We start from the raw sequence: 25,254 nt of genomic DNA on the forward strand, positions 1-25,254 counted from the left end.
CGCTGTGTACATTTCATTACACCTTGCGACCTGTATTAGCGTCTGGGATTGGGAAGGTAGATGCCGCGGCGTAAGTTGTCGTCCAGAGCCGTGCTGCCTTCCTACATTCTTGTGATTCCACAGGCAAGGGACAACGAGTGAGCAAGGGGGAAAGACCATGCAGACTGGTCAGTTTGATTTGATTCGATGGTGCAATACAGGGAAATATCGGAAAAATTGCTCCATCCATCGTCAGACGGTTCTCCTTGCGGTGCCGTATTGTTGTCGATCGAAATCAAACTGTGAAAACATGCCTAGCATTAAAAAAGGGGGTTGAAACGATTGATTGGGTCGTTTATTGGGGAAATAAGTTCAGGTTAACCCTTACAATGGCAGCGTATTTTCCCAAATAGGTAAGATTGGGAACAACGTACGATATTATAGCAATGAAGTAACACCTCCCGAATAACACAATAGTGTAAAAAATATAAAAAAATATTATTATTGTTGTAATTAATCATAAACCATCCTACTTGTCAATTAAGGGTTTAGCAATCCTTCTCATGCAGTGGATTTGGGTTCCCATTTCAGTCCCCTATGAACGTTGGCGTGGGTGAGTGTTAATGCCGTCTAATTTAATTTCGCCATCGAAACCATTTGCCCGATTACACTTTACCCTCTCCGGTCACAGTCGTACATATGTGGGTGCGCATTTAGTAGTTAAAAGCGAAGCGAAGGATAAAAAACTAATAACAACGATCAAAGCTGCACCTCAAAATCACGCTCCATCCCCACCGTTGCTCGAAGCAGGGAGGTAATTTACCACGCGCCTTCCAAAAATCGACGCCCCTACTTCGTAAAGCCCGTTACGGGTGACAAGCTTTACTGCCGGAGAAAAACGCACTGAAGCACAGAGAGCGAGAGTGGGAGAGTAAAAACTGCCCCAAATAAAAAAAAACACCAACAACTGCCACAAGATAGCCACGGGGTCGATACAAAAAAAACGCGCTAAACAACCCCCGCCAGATGTAAAAGCGAAAGCCATCCGCGTTCCAGCCCAGCGCAGAAACACGCGCGAACGACAAACGCGACCAGCGCGTGCTCTCGATCGTCAAGATCAATGTCACATTCCTGCGCAAGATGCTGGCGCTAAGCGGCCCAAAGGGAAGGGTGCCACAGTGGTAGAGGGCAGCAGCAGCAGTACCTTTTTAAGCGCTGCGAAAACGGTGCACCTTTGGAAGCGGGAAGTGGAATGTACCAGAACTACCGCTTGCTGGGGCCTGTTTTTCGAGCGCCTGCACGGCTTACTCACTGCAGATCAATGGCTTTGCATTTCAGCGTGTGGTTGCACGGTGGTGCAGGGGTTGGTATTTTCTTATTTAGTTACTGCGTTTTTTTTACCTCGTAGCATTATCGTGAGCAATAAAACTTGTCCTGCCGCTCAACCGTGCAGGGTGTCCGAGTAGGTCGAGCAGATTTACGAGGGTTTTTTTTTCGTTTTTTCGTTCTTGTTTGGGTTTGTAACTACAATTCCATACACATTTGTCGTACTACGCCTTAAGCATGAAGTATGCGGCTCGTAAGAAAAGGTATTAGCTCGGAAAAATACAGTCAGCCGAACAATTAATCGTTCGCTGTACCGATTTGTAGCGGCGGTTGTTGAAATATTGGCGCAAAATGCTTTGACGTCTTTGCAGCTCGACATATTAAGCTTTCCGTCAAATTGTGGCTCAAGAATGAAAAAAGATCAGATGCAGCTTTAAAGCGTATAGTAAGGTCTTTATCAGGGTGGTTATTTGGGACATGGGGACAGCCAGTTTAGTTTCCCTTGATGCTCTTTAACTGTCTATATGTCAATCATAAAGATATATAGAGACATAATTGTAGTGGACCTTACAATGCTAAAAGTATACGGCTGGTCTAACTATGAAGTAGTTTCAGTACCATACATCTACTTAGTGGCTAAGGTCAATAGCAGAAGGAATAACACAAAGCACTCGGAAGCTTTGCTACCTAGCTAGAACGTGCTCCACAACTGACATAAAGAATACCGCACACTTCTTGGTATATTTTGTTCCACGTTAGAGCCAGAATAGGACTTTGTGATATTTTGGTGAGTATCTTTAGCTTACAATCAACATTATAAAATGATCTTGACAATGATCTTCAGTGATCAGTTTTGACTTGATCTTTCAGAAGCTGTTGAGATACAATGGAGAAATACTCACTGGAAGAATCGATTCACAGCTTCATGAAGCTATCTTTAACCAATTTATCAGAGACATTTTATTGTTCTAATGAGACCTCTTGATCCTTGTTTCTTCTGAAATCCGAAAAGTTTTAGCAGCTTTTGATTGCAGTTTTCAAAAAATTGACAAACTTGTTATCATGAAGATATATGCAGATATTTATTTCCGATTTTTGTTTTTAAGGTTTCTGTATTTCCATATTCTTCTAGAGAATGGGTAAACGCACAAAATTCCGAATAAAATGCAACCTGACGGCTTCAAACAATCCAAACAAACTATCCATGGCAGAACAATTGATTTCTGCTTTTATAGCACTTAGCGATAACGGTGTTTCTCCCTTGCAATGGCCAAGAATTGCAAATAAACCAGATTGTTGTAGCATCTGGTTTCTAAGGTGTGCCTATAAAGTGTCTCCAATCTGTCCAGCCACAGAATCGTCAAGATATCAACAGAGTTGTTAGAATTCCGACGTCATCAATCGGTGTTAGAATACATTTCGCCTGCCGCCCCACATGGCAATACCAAACCCAGCCAGCTGATGTCGCGTTACATCACACACTTCCTTACGTCGTCCGATCAGATGTCTCGGCGTCTGTTCTGACGCGTGGCACGGTACAAGCCCCACCGTCAGCAGTTCGCTTATATGTAATGTATGCTAATAATTATTGTAATCTAATTCCATCGCCAAACCCTGCTGGATTGAACCGGTCCTAAAATGGAGCGTCCCATCTCGTGCACCACACGGTCACTTCAAAATGCTGATGAAATGTTCTGCCAAGTTTGAGCGATATACATACGACTCGGGGGGGTAATTAATTCAGCATCTTTGCCGGCCAACTGCCCCCGTGTGGAAATCTTCTTCCCTAGGAGCACCCTAGCCGGACAGGTCCCCTCTGTCAGAGGGGTTAGATATAAATACAAGACTCGTAGTACCGTAGATCATCAGAGTCTGATCTGCAGTGTCGAACGAAGTGTGTTGCAATTGCAAGTTAAAAGCCTCCGTTTTCCTCGTGTTTTAGTGCTCTACTCCAAAGATATCACCATGAAGGTATGTATTGAAGGAGTTACAATCAGCAAAGGATTACTAGGTACAACAACGCCCATCTTTTCACAGTGCATCGCAGTTCTCGTGCTTGCCGCGACCGCGCTGATCGCTGAAGGATCAGTAATTCCGCTTGCTCTTGCACCTGGATATGCGCTCGCGCTCCCTGCAGGACTTACCGTTCCTGGTGCAACCGTGATCCAGTCTAACCCACCACCGACGGTCGTCCATGCCCTGCCGGCACCGGTTGCGGTAGATGTCAACGGAACGCCTACCCTTCTGCTGGCACCATCTCCCCTCGGACCGACCGTAGTTGCGCTTGCTCCAGCACCGGGAGCGACAGCCGTTTCGGCAACGCGTGGCGCTGTTCACGTGGCCCCACTGCCAGGACATTCCGTGTCGCAGACGCAGCTGAACCTGGCCCCTGCTCCAGGATCGGAATAGATCGCCGCGCTCGCGCGCATGTGTTCTGAGTGATGCTTGTCCAACCGGGAGCCGTGCCTGCTTAGTCAAACTTGTTCGTATTATGGCACGCGGTTAGGACGAGCTTGTATTACCGAAAACTCTGCCGAATCTATTTTACATCTGCAAATAAATGCATAATTCAAGCAAATGAAACAGAGCAATCTTTTCGACGCAATAGATCATTAGAGAGGCTCCTCATTCATGCAACATTTCCATTAGGCTCTATCTTACCTTTGTTTTCGTGCAGAAAACAAACTCTAAACTATCTTATCTTTCCCGACAACATTCACTAACACACACAGTATGGCGCTACACTCCAGTTGTGGGTCAAGTTTACGCATAACTTTCACCCTCGGCTGAACTTGGCATGGGTAGGTATCGCGCCCAACATCTTCCACCTCGCAACTTAAAACTCACACAGACACACAAACACACGCGTAAAAGGTCCACCATGTTCCACCTGTTTTATGATGCACTCGCATGGACCACCGACGCAGATCCATATTGCGTAAGGATCAATTGCGCAGACGCATCCGCTTTACACACTGGGCCACTGTGATTCCACATTTCTTTCGTTATAAAACAAGATCACCAGCGTTGAGGATGATCCACTTTGTGTTTGACCGCCCGGCACGGTAGCCACATTCGAAGGGGCTTTTCTCTCTGAAGACACACAGCCGCCCATCACAAGAAACCATGCAGGTAAGATACTCTTTACTGACACTTTGCTTGGTTCATTTCACTGACACCGTTCGATTTTTCTTTTTTTTTTACAGCTCTTTGTAACCGTTTTGTTGTGTGTTGTCGTTACAAACTGTGCGGCACACTCCACCAACCTGGCACTCTTCACACCGTACGTACCGGTACACCCGCTCGATGAAGGATACTTCCCGCGGACCCGCTATTTCGAGAACGTGGAAACGGGCCTTCTACAGGAACATCCGATTGTGCGCTTTCCCGACACTACGCACTCACATCCTTACTTTCCCACGGAACCACTGCTACACTTCCCACACCAACAGTCGCTCCCACAGCAACACTTTCACCAGCCCACCCAACACCAGCAGGATCTGTTCCTGCCCGACGATCGGTACCTAAGCTTTATCGCTCCATCCTCGCCGCTCGTTGCGTACGTCCCGGTGCACCGTGGTAAGCCGGGCCCCTGGGCAGTGCCGAACGTGTTCATCAAGGGCCAGGGCTACAGCACCAACCACTACGTTGCACCGGCGCTCATGAAGAAGGTTCTCGCACAGGACCCACGCTAATGCCTGAAAGCTTCTCAAACAAATCAACGCAAATCAGTTACCAGCCAGTGTTGTGTTCCGGTGGGAGAGTTCTGCGAGAAATACAGCTGTTTATTGACTAAGTTTTAAGTGAACAGTGTTGCGTGTTTTTAATGTACGTGTGTGTGTTCTAGTACGTCCCCGGTGGACCGTCCAGGTTGTATTGGAACTGTGAAATCGAATGTCCTGGAAGTGGTGCTATATGAACAGCGCCTCGTGTTGCGGCGATCGACATCGCGCCAGGATATTCCGCCAGCTGCGCTGCCACAACAGGAATGATCGGGACGGGCTCGTTGTACGGTTGGATTGGGGTGTGATCGTGCCACGGTCCGAGTGGATAGAAGTAAGGCCATCCTTCCAGCGACAAACCGGGAAACGATGCGTCCATGCGGCCTACAAACGATGACACGATACCGATTGCCAGTGCAATTCTGAGCACTCTGCTGAAGGGCTTTGTTTCAGAAGGAAGGAAACCAATTGAGAACGTCACTTGAGCACAAACACTACACGTTTTCCGGTAACTTTTGCTTGTTTCTTGGGTCGAATACTTACATCCATCGGTGTTATTTTGCTGCTGCTACTCCGGCGTTCTGTCCCGATCTGGACGAGGAAATGAGTTAAAGTAACAATTCTAACTTCTTGTCCATAGCCTTTTATACCCTTATGAAGTTTCCGTGGTTTTGTTTGCTTTGATTAGAGAACTAGGACGCCTCCCACAAGTGGACGACCTACAGAACCAGAATGTGACATTGTATAAAAAAAAACCACAACAACAAACGGCAGCCCGACCCGACCAGCGTGCACCCATTTTTATGGCAATGTGGCTTTATTTTTCTTCCATTACCCGTAGACTCCAGGATATGGACTCCACCCAAGTTCACGCTTCGGGGCAGGGTTTAGTTTGCAAATGTGCACGCCGTACGGCTAGAACATTGCACGCCGCCACAATCAATCCGTGGGGTGTCTTTTAATTTCTAGTGCACATTTCTAGGTCCATTTCTAGTTTCCCGCCCCGGCTTGACATTGGTCCGCCACGCTATATCCCGGCGGTAGAACAAGAACCAAACACAAAACGGCTGCGCAAGTTCACAGTCAATCGGGACAGTATGCTCGGCTGGTGCCTTTTCTCACTTCCATTAATCGATAGCTTGGCCCACGCGTGACAAACCAGTGCTTATGATTTGGTGGCCAGCGTGCAGTTGCTACCAATAGGGTGCTTTCCCCCTGTCGTTGAACTGTTCTTTATCGGCATTAGTCATGCCGGGGGTGGCGACAGGCGGCTGGGCGTTAAGCTTTCACACCTTCGGCGGCTCCACTCAAGAAGGAAGTTACATGGGTTGTGTTTTTAATCTCAAAGAACTGGAACAACACAAGCCCCCCACAATGCAAACTGAAGTGCAATGCCTTTTGAGAGGCTCGAGATCCGTGTTGCACACGTGTGGGAGTTTACTGTGACAAATGGTGTCAACAGAACATGTGCTTAGAACGAGAATTAAACCATTCTGAAAACCTCACGTTAGATGACTCATTTTAAGTAACAGCTATCGATCATATTTTACATTTGTATCAGTTTTTTTTGTGTATTTCAAATCATACTTTAACCGTGGTCCATTCCTACCGATTATAATGCTACTGCTATCAAGATTTGTTACGGTTCATACTAAGATCGTTTGCGCTAGTAGAACTAGATCCAGTGCTACTTGTTTGTGACTCAACACACAGTAACATTGCAGCCAGGGGTACTGGTTTTCTGCCGTCAATACCTTGGCGTTACAGTTTACAATTTACGTCGAGTCCTTGTTAAGGTTGTCTGCAGTGTCCGGGTGCGATTAGAGACAATAACAGTATCGGGAGGTTGCTTGTATTTCAAGATATTCAGCATTATCCTGATGCCTTCAAAGTACACATATACTACTTATAGGATCTAGATCATGATATAGAGTGCAATTTACCATTATTTTTATGAAAATGAAGAATGATATAATAAATAGTGAAGAAATGCTAGGAATGGAACACAACAAAAAGCTCTTATTTGGTGATCTTATTCAATATAAACCTGTCTTAATCAATCAATTTTCTGACACTAGAAGAGGATCATCGGGGAAATGAGGGGCAACTTGGTCCATACTGGATCTGAACTCACCGCTCATAACCAAGCAGATGTTGATCTTACTTCCAATTACTTGTGCCTTTTCTATTAGTAAACTTCGAGCTTCACTTGACACCCAGACGTTTTAAGCAGCTTTGATCATCTGTTATTCATAAGGAACAGTCCTGATACATTATATTATTTTATGAACTATGCAAGGTACATAAAGCTATGACCAACTTATAGTTAGGCGAAAGAACTCCGTTGGAGCCAAAGCCTCTATAAACTATTCCAACCAACTTATAGCTAGAACTGCGTGACTTACTTTTAGACCAAACCATGGTTTAGGTCAGTCAGGATTGTCAATTCAATCCATCCTTCCTTGTTGATAGTTCAAATGTCCTGACAGTCGATTTCGCTTGAAGAATATTGTTAGCACTCCGTCTCGGTTCCATATCCTCTCACGAGAAAGTACGACACCGATAGGAAATAAAGGGTACATTATTACTACGAAAGTACTAGTTGAAGTACTAGTTTTGCTACGAAAGCACTAATTGTAAGTCTTTATGAATGCATATAATTACTTGACTACAATACTTCTAATATTCACTTGCCTGGATCACCAAGCAGTTAATAAATGTAAAGCAGTCCGATACATTGTTAACTACCTTAATTAGCATACGACATGCCGTGATGTTTTATTGGACCAAACCCTTAGCCGGACAGAACGACTTGCTTACCTTGGTAGCGTGAGAAGTAATACAGTTACATGATCAGTAGATCATGAACAAACAAACCATTCCTACACTATTAATAAGCATAGTAGCAGATCATGATCGTCTTCTATGATATTATACCATACAAGGCTCTTCTTGTTCCAATTGACGATATAGTGAACTGCGTTTGACAAACTCTCACGAGGATCGAAATCATCATGTACACTTTCCGTTTGACTTTTCTTTCAATATTGCCCCAAAATAAATTGTGCATCTAGTTTTAATGAGAAAAATGAAACCAAATTTGGTTTGTTCGTTTTATTCAAACACACACACGCGCGTTCCAGGTCCGAATGAAGTGGGGGTCGAACGATGTAACTCTACCATTCAAATCGGGATAGCGTAACTTTTGAACAATATAGCGATAGACGACAGATGGTAAGAGATAGAATGTTCCAGAGCACCCGAACCGGGGGCACACTGACTAGGGGATGGGATGGCTTAGAGCGTGCCAGGGGCCGGGGCCAGGTTCAGCTGCTGCTGGGAGACGGCATGTCCAGGCAGGGGCGCGACATGCACAGCACCTCGGGTAGCAGTGACGGAGGTGGCTCCAGGGACGACTCCAGCATGGTGAGCGACCGACGCAGCTGGGGCATGCGGAGCGGCCAAGATGGCAGCATGTGGAGCGGCCAGAATGGCAGCGTGCGGCGCGGCCAGGATGGCAGCATGCGGAGCGTAAGCAGCGTGGATGGCGGCGTGCGAGATCGCACCGTACGGGTGGGCCAGCACATTCGACTGGATGACGGTCGGGGCAGCCAGATGACCATAAGGCCAGCCACCGTACGGCAGGAGTCCGGCTTCCGAAACGACGGCCAGGGCCAAGATGACTGCAGCTACCATGCACTGTGGGTTGGGGAAGGAGCAAAGTTAGTGGATTTTGGGAAATTTTGAAAATTTTTCCAAAAAATATTCAATTTTTTTGTTTTAATGACGCAAACCGTCTACAAAACACTCCGTTTTGGCAAAACGTACCTTCATTTTGGTGGTTTTGGTATGGGAGCGGTTGTTTCGGGTGGTTACTTTTGAACGGTTGTGGAGGTTATGATGCCTTACCGAGGACCGCCTGCCGGTTTTTATACGGAAACTCCTGCCTGCCTAAACCAACGGCGACCGATCAGATACCGGCCGCCAACGGTACGCCTCGACCTCGGTACCGTTTGGCGCGCATGTGCACCCGGTGCAATTGTGCATGTGCATAATCTCCCACCACCAACAACACCTTGCGAACACCAGCGTCATGCGGGGTGCAGTTGAGAATAAGGTACATACACACACAACAACAAAAAACAACAACATGGGTGCAATACTAAGCCGGCGCACTCATTGAGCGACAACAACAACACCCTGGCAAAGCTTTTTCCTATATACACCAGCGGTATGTTCTTTCACTTTGGCCCGATCGCGGACCCGAAGGTCCCACTCGAGAGCACCCCGTCAGCTCTAGAATGCGGACACATGCGGTGGGGCTTCTACCGCTATTTGACCATATGCTCGAAACTAATGCTCGATTTACATACGCGCGTACACTGCTAGTCGGCGAAGACTTGCGCGATTGACGTACGCGATTTGCTATGTACTAGATCTGGTGCGCTTTGCGCCTTAACCCAAACGGATCACTGAACTTGAAAAAAGGCGGGCAATTGTCCCCAACTCTCACCGAACGATTTGCTCGAGTGGTTACAGCGATAGTGTCTGTGTTACATCAGAATTTACCGACGGGTGGGTTCTTTCACTTCCTTCTAGACCTCAAAACACCAACGCCGTCGTCCATCTGGGTCCACCAGCTGCCAGCTGAGCTATGTATTCTTGCACAGGGTGCAGGCACCGTGGAATGTGGAGCGTTTGCGCGTGGGGCTTTCGTCGGTGGATGAGAGGTCGCGCCGGACCATTAATTGCTCGATAGGTTAGGGTTTGCGGGTTTGCAATCGCGGCGGTAAAAGTGTAACCGCGATCGTACGGAACGCGATCGAGCGGCGTGGTGTTTTGCCTCTTCGTACCATGTCCTTCCTGGAGTTGGACCACCGTTCTGGCTCCAGAGCATTCTCGGGAGCTGACGTTGGACGGTGCAGGTATAAAACCCATACCAAACGCTCGGAATAGTATCACAATCAGTCCAAGCGTTCGATCGAACAGATCTCCAGCAAGAGTAATTCAGTGTTCAGTAGCACCAAACCAAACACCACCCAACTCAATCATCATGAAGGTGGGTTCCTTCGTCCTGGAAGGGACACAACACTCTCACCTTTGAGCGCATTAACACTCCTACTCTACATTATCACAGGTCGCCGTTGTTGCCGTTGTTCTCGCCCTTGCCGTCGTCTCGGAGGCTGGAGTGCTTCCGTGGGGCTGGCCATACGCTGGACTTCCGGCCGCTTACCCAGTTGCTGCGTGGCCACCGGCAGCCATCCATGCCGCCTACCCAGCGTACGCTCACCATGGCGCTTATCTGGCCGCCCCGCACGCTGCCATCCTGGCCGCTCCTCATGCCCCAGCTGCCTCGGTCGCTCACCATGCCGGTGTTGTCCCTGGAGCCACCTCGGTCACTGCCACCCGTGGTGCTGTGCATGTCGCGCCCCTGCCTGGACATGCCGTCTCCCAGCAGCAGCTGAACCTGGCCCCGGCCCCGGGAACCATCTAAGTCCGAGTACACCCAGACCGCACCCAAACATTCAACTGGAACTCATCATCCCACACCGTGTGCAAATCCGCTGAACAAGTGATAACATACTCATTAGCTGTTAAGTAGTTCGTTCGTTTGCGATCTGTTTTCGTTTCCACTGCATTCACGCAAAGTGCTTGAATAAAGGCAATAATGCAAAGCATTTTATAAAAAATAACATATTCTGAGTTTTTTTTTTACTTAGGGTTGAGTCGTATCATAATTGAAATAGTAGTATTTTTTTGAAAATTACGATCAAGTCATATATCATAAGAGATGAAGTGTTGTTTTCAGGACATCTTCAACATCTTAAGTAAATCTTCAACTCAGACAATATACTGACCTAAAAAATGAGAACTTTTCTAGAAGAAACATATTTTTAACCTTATTTACACTCAAAGTCTCCACTTTGAAACCAAAAGTTGTTCATAGAGAACTTTACAATGCATTCCCATCTGCTTGGCTGCATTATTATACATCGATAGATGTATAATAATAATTAATTTAATGTTCTTTAGCTCTCAATTTTGCAACTACAAGTTTTTATGCTTTGTAAGCTAGTAATATTCATAATAAGACGTTTTTTGGTGTCCTGATAGCATAATCATGAACAGGTTAAAATGACAAATATGGTTGGATTCCCTTCTTTACCATTATCCCATAGCATGGGTTGACTTTGCAATCCAGTTGCACTCAGCTCCTTTGCCCGGGGCATGGGCTAAGTTGTAAATTGACGTTGATGACATAATGGCTATGGGCGGCTCCGTCAATTCGCAAGACTTAACAACAGGCCCCTCATGGGTTCAAACCTCATATGGGCCGTCCTCCCGTAACAAGACTGCTGCGTGGTACTGGATAAGTCTCGAAAGCCTGTATATGCCGGCATGTACGCATAGAACACTACGCCAAATAGAATAAAGATCGCGTAGGAAGCTATCGAAACAAAAAGTTGGAGACAAAAATAATCGTATAGAACTGATTATTGAAGACATGCCTAAAATAAACTAGATAAACTTTTCTTGAAATACATGTACAATTGCTTGGTTTTTTTTTAATTTTTGTAAAATTATTTCTTTCTAGTAGAGTAGTATTTATTTATACATAAACTTAATTTTCTTCACAATTCATTACATTGGTTCTGGTCGCTTAATTCCATTATTCGCACCTTAACTCAATACTAGCTATTTCTTTTCTTGTGCTATGCCATTTTGAAATTAATTATTATGGGATGATTATGGAGGATGATCCAACCTTTGGGAAAAATTGACAAAAAACCCTGGCTTTTATTTCTTTCTCATATTGATCGTTGTTATGTAACTTTAGAAAATTCGACATAATGTTTTAATGTTGCTTTTGCTGATTTATATTAAAACTGTTTTTTATACAAATTCTGTTTGTCTGTACATTTTTTCCTGTTTCCAGGTTGCTCCGGTTGTCCATTTGTTCGATTGTGCCACAAACACATCCCACCGATTACAGGTAGTACTTCGACGGCAGCACCTTTCCGTAGCCCAATCCGTAGCCGTAACCGGCACCGTAGCCATATCCGGCACCATAGCCGTAACCGCCATAGCCGTATCCGCCATAGCTCACCACCTTAGCCGGTGCGGCGTACGAAACGACTTTGTTGACCAGTGGGTAGCTGTTGTACACCGACGGATAGGCGTACTTGGCGGTGGCCAGCGGCAGCACCGACTTGCCGTACAGTCCGTACGATGGGTATGCGACCGAGGTCGTCACCGGCCAGGTCGAGCCGTATCCAACCAAACCACCACCGTACGGCAGGTAGGAAGCTTCAGCGACGGCCAGCAGAACCAGAGCGATCGATGCAATGAAGACCTAGACAAAAGAAGAAATGGAAACTGAATCCTTCGGGATCTACTTGTTGTAAACTGATTGCTTACCTTCATGATGATGGTTTTTAGTTGGGGTTGGTTTGGAAGCTAGCTTGGAAGCAAATGTGCTGCGGACGATGTTGCTCGAGGCTGTTTGATGCCTTACCGTTGGCAGAAGTGCGGTTTTATACTTGCCCCGATGTTCTCGTCTATAGCCAAGGTGTCTTCTTCACCGTTTGCTTATCATGAAGAACGGTGAGAGGAACTACAGAATATGTTAGCCCCACACCACATTCACTTCGGCCAGACGCACCCAGTGCTGAAATTATACCACCCAAAAGGACGTTCGCAGTGGCGCGTGAAGGACGCACGGGTGAACCCGTGTTAGAAATCCACAATCCAAAACAGCACTTCCGATCGCTTAGACACGCGTGGTTGACGAAACTGAGAGCACCAACAAGCAAGTGGATTTATCTGCATGAGAATGTTTGGTTTAGTGATGGCTGGACGATTCTGTCTGCTAACCGAGGCCTTACGGGTCGTAAATTAATATAATTCAATTTGTTTGACCTATCTTTTTGATCAGTTTATTGGGCTGGTTAGAAATGACAGGTTGATTATAATGTGCTTTATTACAGTTTGTGATATTTGCTTGCTCTGATCGCTACGATCATCAAGCTTGTTTGCTTTTCATAGCTTGTTCACACATTTTAACAGTCGTATACCGACATATTTTGATGTTTTAAGTACTATTGAGGTCCTCTTGAATAAAAAAATCAAAAGGTACTATTGGGAAAGGAGCTTTCAAAGCGTTTTCAGTAAAGTAGTTTTAATGACATGTTATCTCTTATACATCATTTTCAAAAGCTTTTTCTAGATGGCGTAACGTTCTACGCGAGTTTTTTTTGCGGAAAAATAGATATGGAAATAAATTGAAATAACTATTTTATCCACAAAGTTTTAAATTATCGCTCTAATCTGTCAAGCTTAAAGAGGTTTATCTTCATTTGGCGCAAAAACTGTTGATTTTTGCTTGCTCTGATCGCTGCGATCATCAAGCTTGTTTGCTTTTCTTATTTTGTTCACACATTTTAGCCGGCGTATACCGAAATGATCGTAAATGATCGTATACGCCTGCCATAAGCTACAAATGGACATCTATCTCAGTTATGGCTGCCTATGACTTATTTATTTACTTTTAACAGCATACTATGTATCTACATACTATTCGATATTTATTTAAATTCAACGGGCGTTATGTGGCCCTCTCGAAACGAGGTTACATGAAAGCTATACACAATTATAAACATGAATTTAAACGCAGCAAAAATAAATTAACATAGAGTAGGCCGCACGGCAGGAATACAATTCATAAATACGGCGCGCGACATATCAAATTGGTGACGATCACAAACGACATTGATAAGTTCTGCATATATGTGCTCTATATGTTCTGCATTTTGAGGGCCGATCGGATAGTTGGGGGATTGAGCTAATGACGGACATGGCTTGTTAATCCGTACGCCTTGACGTTTGAATCATCGTAGTCTTCTTAATATTCTGTATTTCAGTCAATTTCAATACATCGTTACTGCTTAAGAGCATCAAATTGTAATACAATAATTACATTTGGGTACAGTAATTTGGACATAAGCAAGATTTATTTATTTTTCAGAAAGAACGGCTTCGGACGTATTGCGGGACATCAGTAAGACAATTCCCTAGGAAATATAACACATTATTAACTTAAACAAGGAAAGTCTAGTCATGATTATAGCCTTGAGTCAAATTGTTCACAATGTAGCAAACGAGGAGGATATCAAAAGTGCGTTCAAGGTATAATACCATGTTTAGAATTTGTAGAAATTGTAGTTGAAGTTCAAGTGTAGTAATAATACTTTTATAACAAACCGATTACAATAGAAAAACCGAAAAACACAAAAAACAAAACCATCGAATTATTTTTATGATGTCATTTATTCATGTAAATAACTTCTATTTACAGTAAATGTACAATCTGCTGAGATAACCATGAACAAAGCAACAGCCAGCTATCCTGCCTTTCAACCAAACGGTGGCCAACCGATCGCCCAGCATTGCTGCTGAACCGCTCAGCCGTCCACCGTCTGTCTATTAGCACTAGTTTCCTCGGGTCTATCACACATCATCCTTCTTCCAATATCCTGTTTCCAGTTGGCGTGTCCTCACACTTCCGCTTTACAGAGTTCCGGGGGCCGGGGCCAGGTTCAGCTGCTTCTGCGACACGGCGTGGCCGGGCAGCGGGGCAACATGGACGGCACCACGGGTGGCAGTGACCGAGGTAGCTCCAGGGACGACACCGGCATGGTGAGCGACCGAGGCAAGCGGGGCATGGGGAGCGGCCAGCAGAGCGGCGTGCGGGGCAGCATAGGCAGCGACGGCCGCTGGGTAGGCAGCAGCATGGGCGTACGGGTAGCCAGCGTGGGCGTACGGGTAGGCGGCATGAGCGTACGGCCAGGCTCCAGCGTTGGCCTGCACGACGGTGGCACCGTATCCGGCGTACGGGTATCCAGCGTACGGGTATCCGGCGTACGGGTATCCAGCCTCGGCGGCGACGGCCAGGGCGATGACGGCAACGGCGGCAACGATGCACTGTTAAAAACAGGGAAGCGGGGAAATTGATTAAAAACTATCCTTGCGATCCTTGCAGGCGAATCCTGACAGATGCAGCTGCACTGGAACACTGCCTACCTTCATGGTGGTTGGTAGGTTGGTGTTGTTTGGTGAGTTGCTAGATGAGCTGTTAGAACGCTTGGGTTACTTCTGATTTGATATGGCCAGCGACGGATCCTTTTATACACCGATCGTCCAGCCCGACCGAAGATTGGCTCGCCAACAGGGAAGAACCCGATCCCATTCCATTCCACACCGACGGGGGTTGAAATGCTCACCCCACAAGCGCGACAAACCGATCACCCAACCGATCCGTTCGCCTTGCACACCCCCCTTTACAATTCCTTTCTCCTCCCTCTCAACGATTTCGCTCCAAATGCACACCCCTCGGCAGGGGCTGGGCCACCGATTCCCAAACAAAAAAGCGCTCCGTTGCAACTGCAATCGGAATGCATGCTGCCAGCGAGCGAGGAGAGGGAGAAGAAAATTGTTCACCGTTCGCACTATCGCACATGCACCGCCTAGCAACAGCTACACCAACATACACACACACACACACAGCATGATTATGAAACCCGGTAGAAGGGGCCGATCGGCATGCCGATCGATACCGAACACCGTTTTTGCAGGCGAGCTTCCGCTCTGCCCCGGATCGCGGTGTCGGTTCGCGGTTCGGACACTCCGGCAGGCCCAGAATTGGCGATTGTGGTCCGTCAGGGTCCAACGACTTCGAAGGTCATGGTGGTGGAGTGCTGGAGGAGGGTCGGCAGCGGGCAACGGGAAACGGAAAAATCAAACCAATCGGAACCTAGTTCTAGTTATGACAAATGGTCAGTGGAGGGCTTGCGAAAAAGAAGGTTCTTGTTGCTGGCTAGAAGCAAAATCGATGATAGGCGATTAGAAGAGTTCAACTAGCACAAGAAGAATGGTAAATGCAAGAAGTGTTCGATCGTTTCGAAAGGAGGTAAGGCAGTTTGGAATTCTTGAGTAGTATTCATATTATTTATGATCGGATTGGAATTATTATGATCGTTAGAATAAAGGCTTGAACCAAAAAGGCCTCCCAAGTGTCTTTGAAGAATGTGATTGTAAAAGGCATATTTTAAAGTTTTTATTAAAACAATTTGATCCAGTTGTTGAGTAAATGTAAGTTAAACCAATAGAAGAAACAAAGAACGCACGTTAGCAAATCCACTACCATAAATGAATTACAATTTGAGGAGTAATACTTTGAGGAGCAATTCTTTTACAGCTTGGGTGTTCAAATATGTCTGAATTATCAATAAAATTTCCATCAGAATCACTGCATCCTATATTTGTCATTTTAGGTGATACTTGAAGAATTATCCTATGTGAGCAAAATGCAAAGAAGTTCCTGTATTACTTCCTGTTTCTGTAATGCTGTATTACTGTATTACTTCTGCTTTAAGAACTTCTCGCTCTCTCATGTCAATTATATCAATTAATATCCTTAAGTTCAAAGATAAAAATGAGCTGGAGTTCTTTAGGTATACCAATCGTTCAGTGTTGAGATGTCGATCAGATCTAAAATGATCGTTTCTACCGATCGTCTAGAGTTCATGTATGCCATGCACTAGGACAAGCTGTTATAAAAACATTTAAGGATGTACCATTTATTTACATTTAAGTTTAAGTTACTCGCTATTGTCTATTGTAGTCTTTGAAGTCATGTTGTAACTATCGCTTGGACTGTTCCAGTGTCAATCAAGTTTACGAAACTGGCCGATAATGATTGTCGAAAAGGGGAACGTCAATAGGAAATGAACTCCTTATACCATCATTGTAAGTCGTTCGATTAAACTTCAATTTATCTCGTTACTACTTAAGCTAGTCTTATTTAACTGATAAAAAATGATTCCAGGATATGTTTGTCAATCACCCGAGTCAATTCAATTACCATCATTTAACTCTGTTTTTCATCGCAAGTCAATAGGAACTCTTCATGTCTCCAAAACACTCTGTCAAACAATAATTATCAAATTCCTTCTTTTTGATCCTGATCCTGTTCTTTGCTCACGTCAACTTTCTTCTACCAACGTCGCCGCTTACCTAAGACTGTTACGTGAGTAAGTTCTTATGTAAAGTTCTACAAAACCCACTTCTTCAATCGGCCCCCCCAGGTTGCTCCATTGCTGCCCGGAACGTGGCCAAGGTCAGCCCTGGTGCCCTTCTATTTGTGTCACTTTTGCACACCCGGCCAGCAAAGAAACGGTTCCGGCCAAGTTCAAACCTGCCAGCTGCCCTGCCCAAACAAGCGTCCCAGCTGCATGTGTGTGTGTGCGCGTGTTTGCAGCAACGGGTTAGGGTGCTTATTACAAAATCCCATACGTGACGCGAATCACCAATGTGTGCACCACCGGTTACAATCTAAGGTGCAACATATTAAAAGAACTCTTACCACCCACCGATCACACCACCCAGCCCAACGCACACACTCTCGCTTCCTGTAAAATTAGCTGCATTCGTGCCGGGCCGGGGCTACAATGCGCGTGCGGCCCAACCGAGGGAAGGACTACTTTCGAGCGCGAACGAACAACAGCCCACTGGCAACAGGCCTGCGCTCAGTTAGGGGGAGGCTGGATGGAATAGATAAAGTTTAATTGCCCGTTCGGGCGTAAATATGTCACGTTCGATAATTGCGTTAATTAGTCGGGCGAGTGGGACTGCACTTTCTGCTGCGTGTTGAATGCCTTCCTACGCATGTCTTTTTCAGATTCCATTTCGGATGAAAGTGTGCAACGAAGCTGCTAGAATTGCTTACTTTTGTATGAGCAGAAGAATTTAGATATTGCATAACTAGTACTACCTAGTACTTCAAAACATCATCCAAACAAACTACAAATTGTAGTGGCGTAATAAAGTTCCCGAGCTCCCGCGTGACCACGACATTAGTCACGAACGCCCAGGTCCCCGGGCACGCTCCCCATGTCGCGATTAATCGATCCACCTAAAAGCTGTTCATTAAAAATCAATTCGTTTGAGGAACTTTTGCTCCAGTAATCGGTTTTATGTGATCAATTATCTCACAAGCATCGAGTGCGGGCGAGTGATAACAATTAGTGCTGGTTTTTTTTTTGCGTCCTGTTCTAAACCACACAAAGCCCCGTCGCTCGACAACTTTTTCCTTCTTTCTGCTGCGTACAAATATAGCACACTGATTGGTTTATCTGCGGCCGATCGAGAACCGCCAGTGTTGATGTGCTGTGCCGAGCCGTTCTGGACACAACTTGCGGCGTATGCTAATTACTATCCGCAGCTCACTATCGCTCCCACGGCTGTGCGACAGCTGTGTGTAACCGTATCCTGGTGACAAGAACACGCCACGTAAGAACGGACCAGATGCCAGCAGGAAGGCCTATCGAGTGCAGAAACACCAACAAAACCTGCCCCCAGGGCTGCCCTGCCTTGACCGAGCTCCGGTACGGGGGGGGGGGTGCAGGCTTTGTGCTCGAAGGGGGAAAGTCAATCGTGTGGTGCAAACCGGGGCGTAAGATGCTATTTGCGTACCGAGCCGAACGTCACACAAAACAAACCCCATTCCATCACCCAAGCCGTTATCAATCAATTAGAGTTCAGCAAAGGTGAGCTAAACCCGCCCGCCATCTTGAGTTTGCAGCGCTGGGAGCTACTAATTGTAGCTTTCTCCCACTGTGTGGTGGTGTGGCAGGTGCACCTAGAATGCACATTGTTCTAGGCGCAGTACGGAGATAATTGACTCCCGGTGGTTTGCCACCTGAACGCGCACAGCATCACCTGCCCAGCGCTGTTTTATTGCACTGCCGTGCGTTACCGTGTGAAGGTTGACTCCCGATGTTGGCTTTATAAAACCACGCGCAATGGGTGAGTCCGAGCGTAAACCGACTGCTGCAGTACCTGAAGAACCTTCGCGAGACAAACACTCCAGCAAATCAGATCGCCATGAAGGTAAGCGATCGTTCGAAAGCAAAATCTTGAAGTGAAATCCTCAGGAGCTCTTCAAGAAATTCTAAACTCACTTCCCCGTTTTCAGTCGTTTGCTGCTACTGCTGTTGCCTTAATGGCTGCTGTGGGTATGATCGAGGCCGGATACATCGGCGCACCGTACACCGAGCTCGCACACGCGTCGCACACCGTCCACGATACCGGTGCCTACTACGACGATCACTATGCGCCGTTCGCGCACGCTGCTCCAGCCTATGCCGCACCGTATGCTGGCTACTACTATGGCAACCCCTCCGGTACGTACAGCTACTGGGGCGCCCATGGACCGACGGTCGTGCAGGAAAATGCGGCCAGCCTGCCAGCGGCACCCCTGCATGGAGCTCATCTGTACGCGCCGTACGCATCGCTTTACGGAGCCTACAGACCGGTGAAGACGACTGTCGTGCAGGAGAACCATGCGGCCGGTAGTCTTGCGAACCATTGGGGCCTTCCCGCTGCCTACGGTGTGTACGGACACGCGTATGGATATGGACACTACAACCATCATCTTGATGGCGTGGCCCCAGTTGCTAAGTATTTGCTGTGAAAAATCCATTTGATATAAAAATGTTAATTTGTTCGAAGAAAATTTGCGTTTGACTTTAATTCCATCGTTGCACTAACGAATGCTCCGGATTAAATCTCTTGAATGCTCTCGATCTTGTCAATCATACTCCACGCTATACGGTGACATTGAACTCAAAAGAAGAATATTTTTCCGAGCCCTCTGCTGGGGTACAACCACTGTAACCCAATCAAGCCAATCGTATCACAGTCACGCGAATAATTGCAGCTGATTTTAAAGCATATCATTACAATATCATCTCACTCAAACGAACTCCAACAAAGTACACTCATCATCCAACGGACACACATTAAAGTAATCATTCTAATTTGACGCACTCGACCTATCCCCCTTCCCTTGCCCTTTCAAGTACACGACAGCTTAATCCACCGTCAGCGAGGCTGTCAACGGCATTGAAGTCTTAATCCTGCACACCTTACTCATTAGCCGAGCTAGAGTTTGGACTTTTCTGCTTCCTGCAAAGTTAATCCGCTCGGTTTGCTACAGATGCTCGAGAAATGGTAACGAAACAGAGGACAAGAAAAAAAAACTTTCGCAATCGATCGATTTCGCAAAGACACACGCGACAGTAAGAACGGAAGGGATTGCACTTTCATTTGCATAAACCTTTTGCCGCCAGCTGGCCCAGCGTGCCCAGCTCGTACCGTGGCGTTACCGTTGATAAATGGTAATCAATCAACGACAGCCGCAACCACTGTATCCCCCTGCCGGGAGCGGTCGAGAGGGGGAGACGCAAGGGCACTTGACGTAAAACATACCCACACCCATTCGAGGTAATCGCTCGTACTGCACCCGAACCGAGGGCACAGGCACCACTTTGTGATGATGTGACGGCCGATGTGCAATGTGTGGTGCATGGACAGATTTGCTACTCTATTCCAGCAATCCGGTGCAATAGGGTGGTGGAGGAAACAAAAGGAACAAATTGTCGGTTGTAGCGTACTACGAACATTTGTAAGATTAATGCATCTATAAACAGAACGGTAACGTGCATACCGTTCATGCTTTGGAGCTTTTAATCTTCATTGGATTTTTTTGATGTATAGCAAATCTTTCAGCTAAGCACTATTTCAAGGTGTGGTAATAAAAAACCCATATCCCAACTGACAACAACACAGTACATCGATCAAATATTGGACATAAAAAAAATTAATACAAAATTATTGACACAAACAAAAATATCATCAAACATCTAAGATAACAATTTTTAGTGAAAATTAATAACCACACAAATTAACCATTGCAAAATCTCTATAAAATTTATTTACACATCAATACCAATCCTTTAAGCAACAATCGACTTCTGGTTCACCAGATGGCCTGGCAGAGGGGCCACATGAACGGCTCCCGGGTTGGCAGCAACGTACTTCGCGGCATGACCCTGGACTGGGAGGTAGTTGTTGTATCCGTAGCCGTATCCGTGACCGAGACCGTATCCGTGCTCCACACCGTATCCTCCATACAGACCCAGCGGGCTGACCGTCTTCAGAGTGTTCACGTTGGCCTGGACCACAGTTGGGGCGTACTTGGCACCGTAGTATCCGCTATATAGACCCACCGGGCTGACCGTCTTCAGAGTGTTCACGTTGGCCTGGACCACAGTCGGAGCGTACTTGGCACCGTAGTATCCTCCATACAGACCGTTGTTGTAGACAGAGTACGGAAGAGCGGCCGAGTACGGGTAGGAGAGGCCATGGTCCAGCACGGACGAGTATCCCAGTCCACCGAGCGACGAGTAATGACCCAGACCATCATAGGCACCCAGGCCATGGAGGCCAGAGCTGTAGGCGTACGGAAGGACCGACTGCACCGCTGGCAGATATGATCCCTGGGAGACAGTGGCCAGAGCCAACACAGCGATCGCGATGAATCCCTGGAAGGAAGAATAGAACCAATGATAACATATCAGTACCAACCAAATGTTGACCGAATTGATCGATTGAACTCACCTTCATGGTCACAGTTGAGTGCGTTGGTCGATTGGATATGATCGCGAAAACGTTGCAAGTGAACTGTGATCGTTTGTCCCAATGATCGTCTGCTTTTATAACGAGCCAAACGCGACGCTTTTCCGGCCTTCTGTTGGACCTTGACGACGGAGTTTTCCTTTCGTTTTGGACTTCCGGTAGGAGGCGCTATAAATGATGCGTTCGATTGTGTTTTTGGTATCACTATTCGTACAGCTCTTCTATCAACACAACATCCAACCAATCCAACTAAAATGAAGGTAAGCTTCGTCGGAAATCTCGATACAAACATCCCTGCTCATCCAATTCTTGTATCTCATTCCAGTTCTTCATTGCAATCATGGCTGTGGCGTTCGTCGCTGCCTCGGAGGCGTCCTACCTGCCATACGATGATGTCCTGTCCTACCAGCACGGCTACGGCTATGGACTTCCGGTGTCGAAGGTGGTCTATGGCTCGTCGTACGATCTCCCAGCAGCGGTGGACAAGTACTCCTACCCATCATCGTTGTACGGTTCCTATCCGGCCGTGAAGAAAGTGGTCGAATACCCGTCGGTTGCTCCAGTGCTGGCCACCAAGGTCGTTGATAACAGCTACGATCTGGGATACAACAAGCTGGTCGCTCCAGTTCTGAGCAGCGGATACGGTCTGGGATACAACAAGCTGGTCGCTCCCGTCGTCGCCACCAAAGTCGTCGATAATGGACTGTGGAACTATGGAGGATACGGTCTGGGATACAACAAGTATCTGTCGACTGCTCCCGTTGCCAAATACGTGTTGTAAATGTAGATAATATTGTTTTAATAAACCGGCTCCGATTGATGACGTGTGAATGTTAACCCAAGCTGATCGCCATTCTGTTTGAGCGAGCGTTAGTTTCCCGTTCTCTTTGTTCGATCGTTCGTTGTGTGCTTTGGAAGGGATGGTATGGTTGTTTTGGGAGATTTTGGGGATTGCATTTTTTGTTGTACTTTGGAAACTACATTCATGATTGTGTTTCCTTCTACTGGTATAAAAGGCGTCTCTGTACTCGTATCAATCAGAATCAGAACGATCTTCGACTCGATTGCATACCAGCATCCAACTCAAACCCCTAACCAGCAATCATGAAGGTAATTCAAAGGCTTTCTCATCTCCATCAAGTGTCCTCAAGTAAACGCTCCTGTTTTCTGGTTCTTTTTCTTATCAGTGCATCGCAGCTGTAGTCATGGTGGCTCTGGCCGTCGTCGCTGAGTGCGGACTCATTCCGGCTCCGGTGGTCTACTCTGCTCCCCAGACGACTGTCGTCCAGCAGAATGTGGCTCCGAAGTACGTGGTTCCGGCCCCTCTCGCGTACGCCGCTCCCGTTTACTCCTATGCCGCTCCGTCCTACTCCTATGCTGCGCAAACCGTCTCCCATGCCGTCCCAGCCGTCTCGTATGCCCGTGTCGCCTCAGTAGCTCCAGTCGCCTACTCCGCGCCATCGTTCTACGCTGATTCGGATGTGGTGGAAGCTGCTCCAGTGGCCGTAGCTCCTGCCACCGTCGTCGCTCAGCCCGCCGTGGCTGTTGTCGCCCAGAAGGAGGCTCGCTATGTTGCTGCCAACCGTGGCGCCGTCCACGAGGCTCCTCTGGCCGGACATGCCGTCAACCAGCAGTCCCTGAACCTTGAAGCTGCACCAGGAACTCTGTAAACATAATTTATTATCCATGTACAAAATCCAGTCGCGCTTAGAACATAAACGAAATAAACTTGAACATGTTTCAAAGTGAAATGATGATTTGTTTCATATGCTTGATGAGCTGACGCTTGTGTTAAAGAAATTTAGTAATATTGGGTTGGATTTAAAATTAATTGGTTTGTCAAACATCAGAATGCATTGGAAACTTAAAATTTAGGATAATGTAGAACACCAATCATATTTTGAGTTAAATATTCCCCGCCAAACTAACGAGCAGCAAAGTTTCCATGAAAATCATATTTAAGCTACTGTCCTTAATGGAAAAATTTTGTTCATTCAGCGAGCTTAACCTAAAGACATCTCTAATAATCATCCTCAACACAAACAACATGAAGGTACGATAAACAAAGAATAAGTTAGGCTAATTCAAAAAAACCAAAAACAATTTTTTTACCCCTTAAGGGATTCATCGCGATCGCTGTGTTGGCTCTGGCCACTGTCTCCCAGGGATCGTATCTGCCAGCGGTGCAGTCGGTCCTTCCGTACGCCTACAGCTCTGGCCTCCATGGCCTGGGTGCCTATGATGGTCTGGGCCATTACTCGTCGCTCGGTGGACTGGGCTACTCATCGGTGCTGGACCATGGCCTCTCCTACCCGTACTCGGCCTCTCTTCCGTACTCTGTCTACAACAACGGTCTGTATGGAGGATTCTACGGTGCCAAGTACGCTCCGACTGTGGTCCAGGCCAACGTGAACACTCTGAAGACGGTCAGCCCGCTGGGTCTGTATGGAGGATACGGTGTGGAGCACGGATACGGTCTCGGTCATGGATACGGCTACGGATACAACAACTACCTCCCAGTCCAGGGTCATGCTGCGAAGTACGTTGCTGCCAACCCGGGAGCCGTTCATGTAGCCCCTCTGCCAGGCCATCTGGTCAACCAGAAGTCGATTGTGGCGTAAATGACTGTGATCTCGAGCAAATGTATGTGAAATTGTAAATAAAGGGAATATTTAACTCAAAATATGATTGGTGTTCTACATTATCCTAAATTTTAAGTTTCCAATGCATTCTGATGTTTGACAAACCAATTAATTTTAAATCCAACCCAATATTACTAAATTTCTTTAACACAAGCGTCAGCTCATCAAGCATATGAAACAAATCATCATTTCACTTTGAAACATGTTCAAGTTTATTTCGTTTATGTTCTAGGCGCGACTGGATTTTGTACATGGATAATAAATTATGTTTACAGAGTTCCTGGTGCAGCTTCAAGGTTCAGGGACTGCTGGTTGACGGCATGTCCGGCCAGAGGAGCCTCGTGGACGGCGCCACGGTTGGCAGCAACATAGCGAGCCTCCTTCTGGGCGACAACAGCCACGGCGGGCTGGGCGACGACGGTGGCAGCAGGAGCTACGGCCACTGGAGCAGCTTCCACCACATCCGAATCAGCGTAGAACGATGGCGCGGAGTAGGCGACTGGAGCTACTGAGGCGACACGGGCATACGAGACGGCTGGGACGGCATGGGAGACGGTTTGAGCAGCATAGGAGTAGGACGGAGCGGCATAGGAGTAAGCGGGAGCGGCATACGCGAGAGGGGCCGAAACCACGTACTTCGGAGCCACATTCTGCTGGACGACAGTCGTCTGGGGAGCAGAGTAGACCACCGGAGCCGGAATGAGGCCGCACTCAGCGACGACGGCCAGAGCCACCATGACTACAGCTGCGATGCACTGATAAGAAAAAGAACCAGAAAACAGGAGCGTTTACTTGAGGACACTTGATGGAGATGAGAAAGCCTTTGAATTACCTTCATGATTGCTGGTTTGGGGGTTTGAGTTGGATGCTGGTATGCGATCGAGTCGAAGATCGTTCTGATTCTGATTGATACGAGTACAGAGACGCCTTTTATACCAGTAGAAGGAAACACAAACATGAATGTAGTTTCCAAAGTACAACAAAAAATGCAATCCCCAAAATCGCCACAAACAATACCATACCGCCTCTTCCAAAGCACACAACGAACG

The 25,254-nt window shown here is 46.7% G+C and overlaps 12 protein-coding genes across 12 annotated transcripts; 6 read left to right on the forward strand and 6 right to left on the reverse strand.

The window, feature by feature from the left end:
* Window positions 1-3,141: 3,141 nt before the first annotated feature.
* On the forward strand, window positions 3,142-3,888 carry LOC120903590 (adult cuticle protein 1-like). Its single transcript, XM_040313112.1, has 2 exons — window positions 3,142-3,276; window positions 3,343-3,888. The coding sequence occupies exons 1-2, from the start codon at window positions 3,271-3,273 to the stop codon at window positions 3,712-3,714; spliced, it is 378 nt and encodes a 125-aa protein (XP_040169046.1). The 5' UTR covers window positions 3,142-3,270; the 3' UTR covers window positions 3,715-3,888.
* A 118-nt stretch (window positions 3,889-4,006) lies between these two features.
* On the forward strand, window positions 4,007-5,108 carry LOC120903589. The gene is made up of 2 exons (XM_040313110.1): window positions 4,007-4,437; window positions 4,512-5,108. Exons 1-2 carry the CDS (start codon window positions 4,432-4,434, stop codon window positions 4,998-5,000), a joined length of 495 nt encoding a protein of 164 aa, XP_040169044.1. The 5' UTR covers window positions 4,007-4,431; the 3' UTR covers window positions 5,001-5,108.
* On the reverse strand, window positions 5,056-5,680 carry LOC120903591. Its single transcript, XM_040313113.1, has 2 exons — window positions 5,571-5,680; window positions 5,056-5,469 (listed from the first exon to the last, which is right to left on the reverse strand). The coding sequence occupies exons 1-2, from the start codon at window positions 5,574-5,576 to the stop codon at window positions 5,149-5,151; spliced, it is 327 nt and encodes a 108-aa protein (XP_040169047.1). The 5' UTR covers window positions 5,577-5,680; the 3' UTR covers window positions 5,056-5,148.
* A 2,421-nt stretch (window positions 5,681-8,101) lies between these two features.
* Window positions 8,102-8,991, reverse strand: LOC120904196 (adult cuticle protein 1-like). Its single transcript, XM_040314017.1, has 2 exons — window positions 8,856-8,991; window positions 8,102-8,726 (listed from the first exon to the last, which is right to left on the reverse strand). The coding sequence occupies exons 1-2, from the start codon at window positions 8,859-8,861 to the stop codon at window positions 8,325-8,327; spliced, it is 408 nt and encodes a 135-aa protein (XP_040169951.1). The 5' UTR covers window positions 8,862-8,991; the 3' UTR covers window positions 8,102-8,324.
* Window positions 8,992-9,955: 964 nt separating this feature from the next.
* LOC120904217 (adult cuticle protein 1-like) lies at window positions 9,956-10,720 on the forward strand. The gene is made up of 2 exons (XM_040314044.1): window positions 9,956-10,086; window positions 10,165-10,720. Exons 1-2 carry the CDS (start codon window positions 10,081-10,083, stop codon window positions 10,519-10,521), a joined length of 363 nt encoding a protein of 120 aa, XP_040169978.1. The 5' UTR covers window positions 9,956-10,080; the 3' UTR covers window positions 10,522-10,720.
* A 1,136-nt stretch (window positions 10,721-11,856) lies between these two features.
* Window positions 11,857-12,570, reverse strand: LOC120902558 (shematrin-like protein 1). Its single transcript, XM_040311400.1, has 2 exons — window positions 12,447-12,570; window positions 11,857-12,381 (listed from the first exon to the last, which is right to left on the reverse strand). Exons 1-2 carry the CDS (start codon window positions 12,450-12,452, stop codon window positions 12,016-12,018), a joined length of 372 nt encoding a protein of 123 aa, XP_040167334.1. The 5' UTR covers window positions 12,453-12,570; the 3' UTR covers window positions 11,857-12,015.
* A 1,765-nt stretch (window positions 12,571-14,335) lies between these two features.
* Window positions 14,336-15,237, reverse strand: LOC120904068 (adult cuticle protein 1-like). Its single transcript, XM_040313796.1, has 2 exons — window positions 15,108-15,237; window positions 14,336-15,008 (listed from the first exon to the last, which is right to left on the reverse strand). Exons 1-2 carry the CDS (start codon window positions 15,111-15,113, stop codon window positions 14,595-14,597), a joined length of 420 nt encoding a protein of 139 aa, XP_040169730.1. The 5' UTR covers window positions 15,114-15,237; the 3' UTR covers window positions 14,336-14,594.
* Window positions 15,238-18,838: 3,601 nt separating this feature from the next.
* Window positions 18,839-19,599, forward strand: LOC120901573. Its single transcript, XM_040309619.1, has 2 exons — window positions 18,839-18,974; window positions 19,060-19,599. The coding sequence occupies exons 1-2, from the start codon at window positions 18,969-18,971 to the stop codon at window positions 19,555-19,557; spliced, it is 504 nt and encodes a 167-aa protein (XP_040165553.1). The 5' UTR covers window positions 18,839-18,968; the 3' UTR covers window positions 19,558-19,599.
* A 1,230-nt stretch (window positions 19,600-20,829) lies between these two features.
* LOC120901699 (cuticle protein 64-like) lies at window positions 20,830-21,748 on the reverse strand. Its single transcript, XM_040309845.1, has 2 exons — window positions 21,546-21,748; window positions 20,830-21,469 (listed from the first exon to the last, which is right to left on the reverse strand). Exons 1-2 carry the CDS (start codon window positions 21,549-21,551, stop codon window positions 20,882-20,884), a joined length of 594 nt encoding a protein of 197 aa, XP_040165779.1. The 5' UTR covers window positions 21,552-21,748; the 3' UTR covers window positions 20,830-20,881.
* On the forward strand, window positions 21,730-22,405 carry LOC120901718. The gene is made up of 2 exons (XM_040309872.1): window positions 21,730-21,823; window positions 21,889-22,405. The coding sequence occupies exons 1-2, from the start codon at window positions 21,818-21,820 to the stop codon at window positions 22,342-22,344; spliced, it is 462 nt and encodes a 153-aa protein (XP_040165806.1). The 5' UTR covers window positions 21,730-21,817; the 3' UTR covers window positions 22,345-22,405.
* Window positions 22,406-22,590: 185 nt separating this feature from the next.
* On the forward strand, window positions 22,591-23,314 carry LOC120901717 (adult cuticle protein 1-like). The gene is made up of 2 exons (XM_040309870.1): window positions 22,591-22,673; window positions 22,751-23,314. The coding sequence occupies exons 1-2, from the start codon at window positions 22,668-22,670 to the stop codon at window positions 23,231-23,233; spliced, it is 489 nt and encodes a 162-aa protein (XP_040165804.1). The 5' UTR covers window positions 22,591-22,667; the 3' UTR covers window positions 23,234-23,314.
* A 1,079-nt stretch (window positions 23,315-24,393) lies between these two features.
* On the reverse strand, window positions 24,394-25,123 carry LOC120901716 (cuticle protein 16.5-like). Its single transcript, XM_040309869.1, has 2 exons — window positions 25,038-25,123; window positions 24,394-24,960 (listed from the first exon to the last, which is right to left on the reverse strand). Exons 1-2 carry the CDS (start codon window positions 25,041-25,043, stop codon window positions 24,475-24,477), a joined length of 492 nt encoding a protein of 163 aa, XP_040165803.1. The 5' UTR covers window positions 25,044-25,123; the 3' UTR covers window positions 24,394-24,474.
* Between the last annotated feature and the right edge of the window lie 131 nt (window positions 25,124-25,254).

This window comes from Anopheles arabiensis, chromosome 3, assembly GCF_016920715.1.
Source record: "Anopheles arabiensis isolate DONGOLA chromosome 3, AaraD3, whole genome shotgun sequence".
In the NCBI taxonomy this organism is placed as follows: Eukaryota; Metazoa; Arthropoda; class Insecta; order Diptera; family Culicidae; genus Anopheles; species Anopheles arabiensis.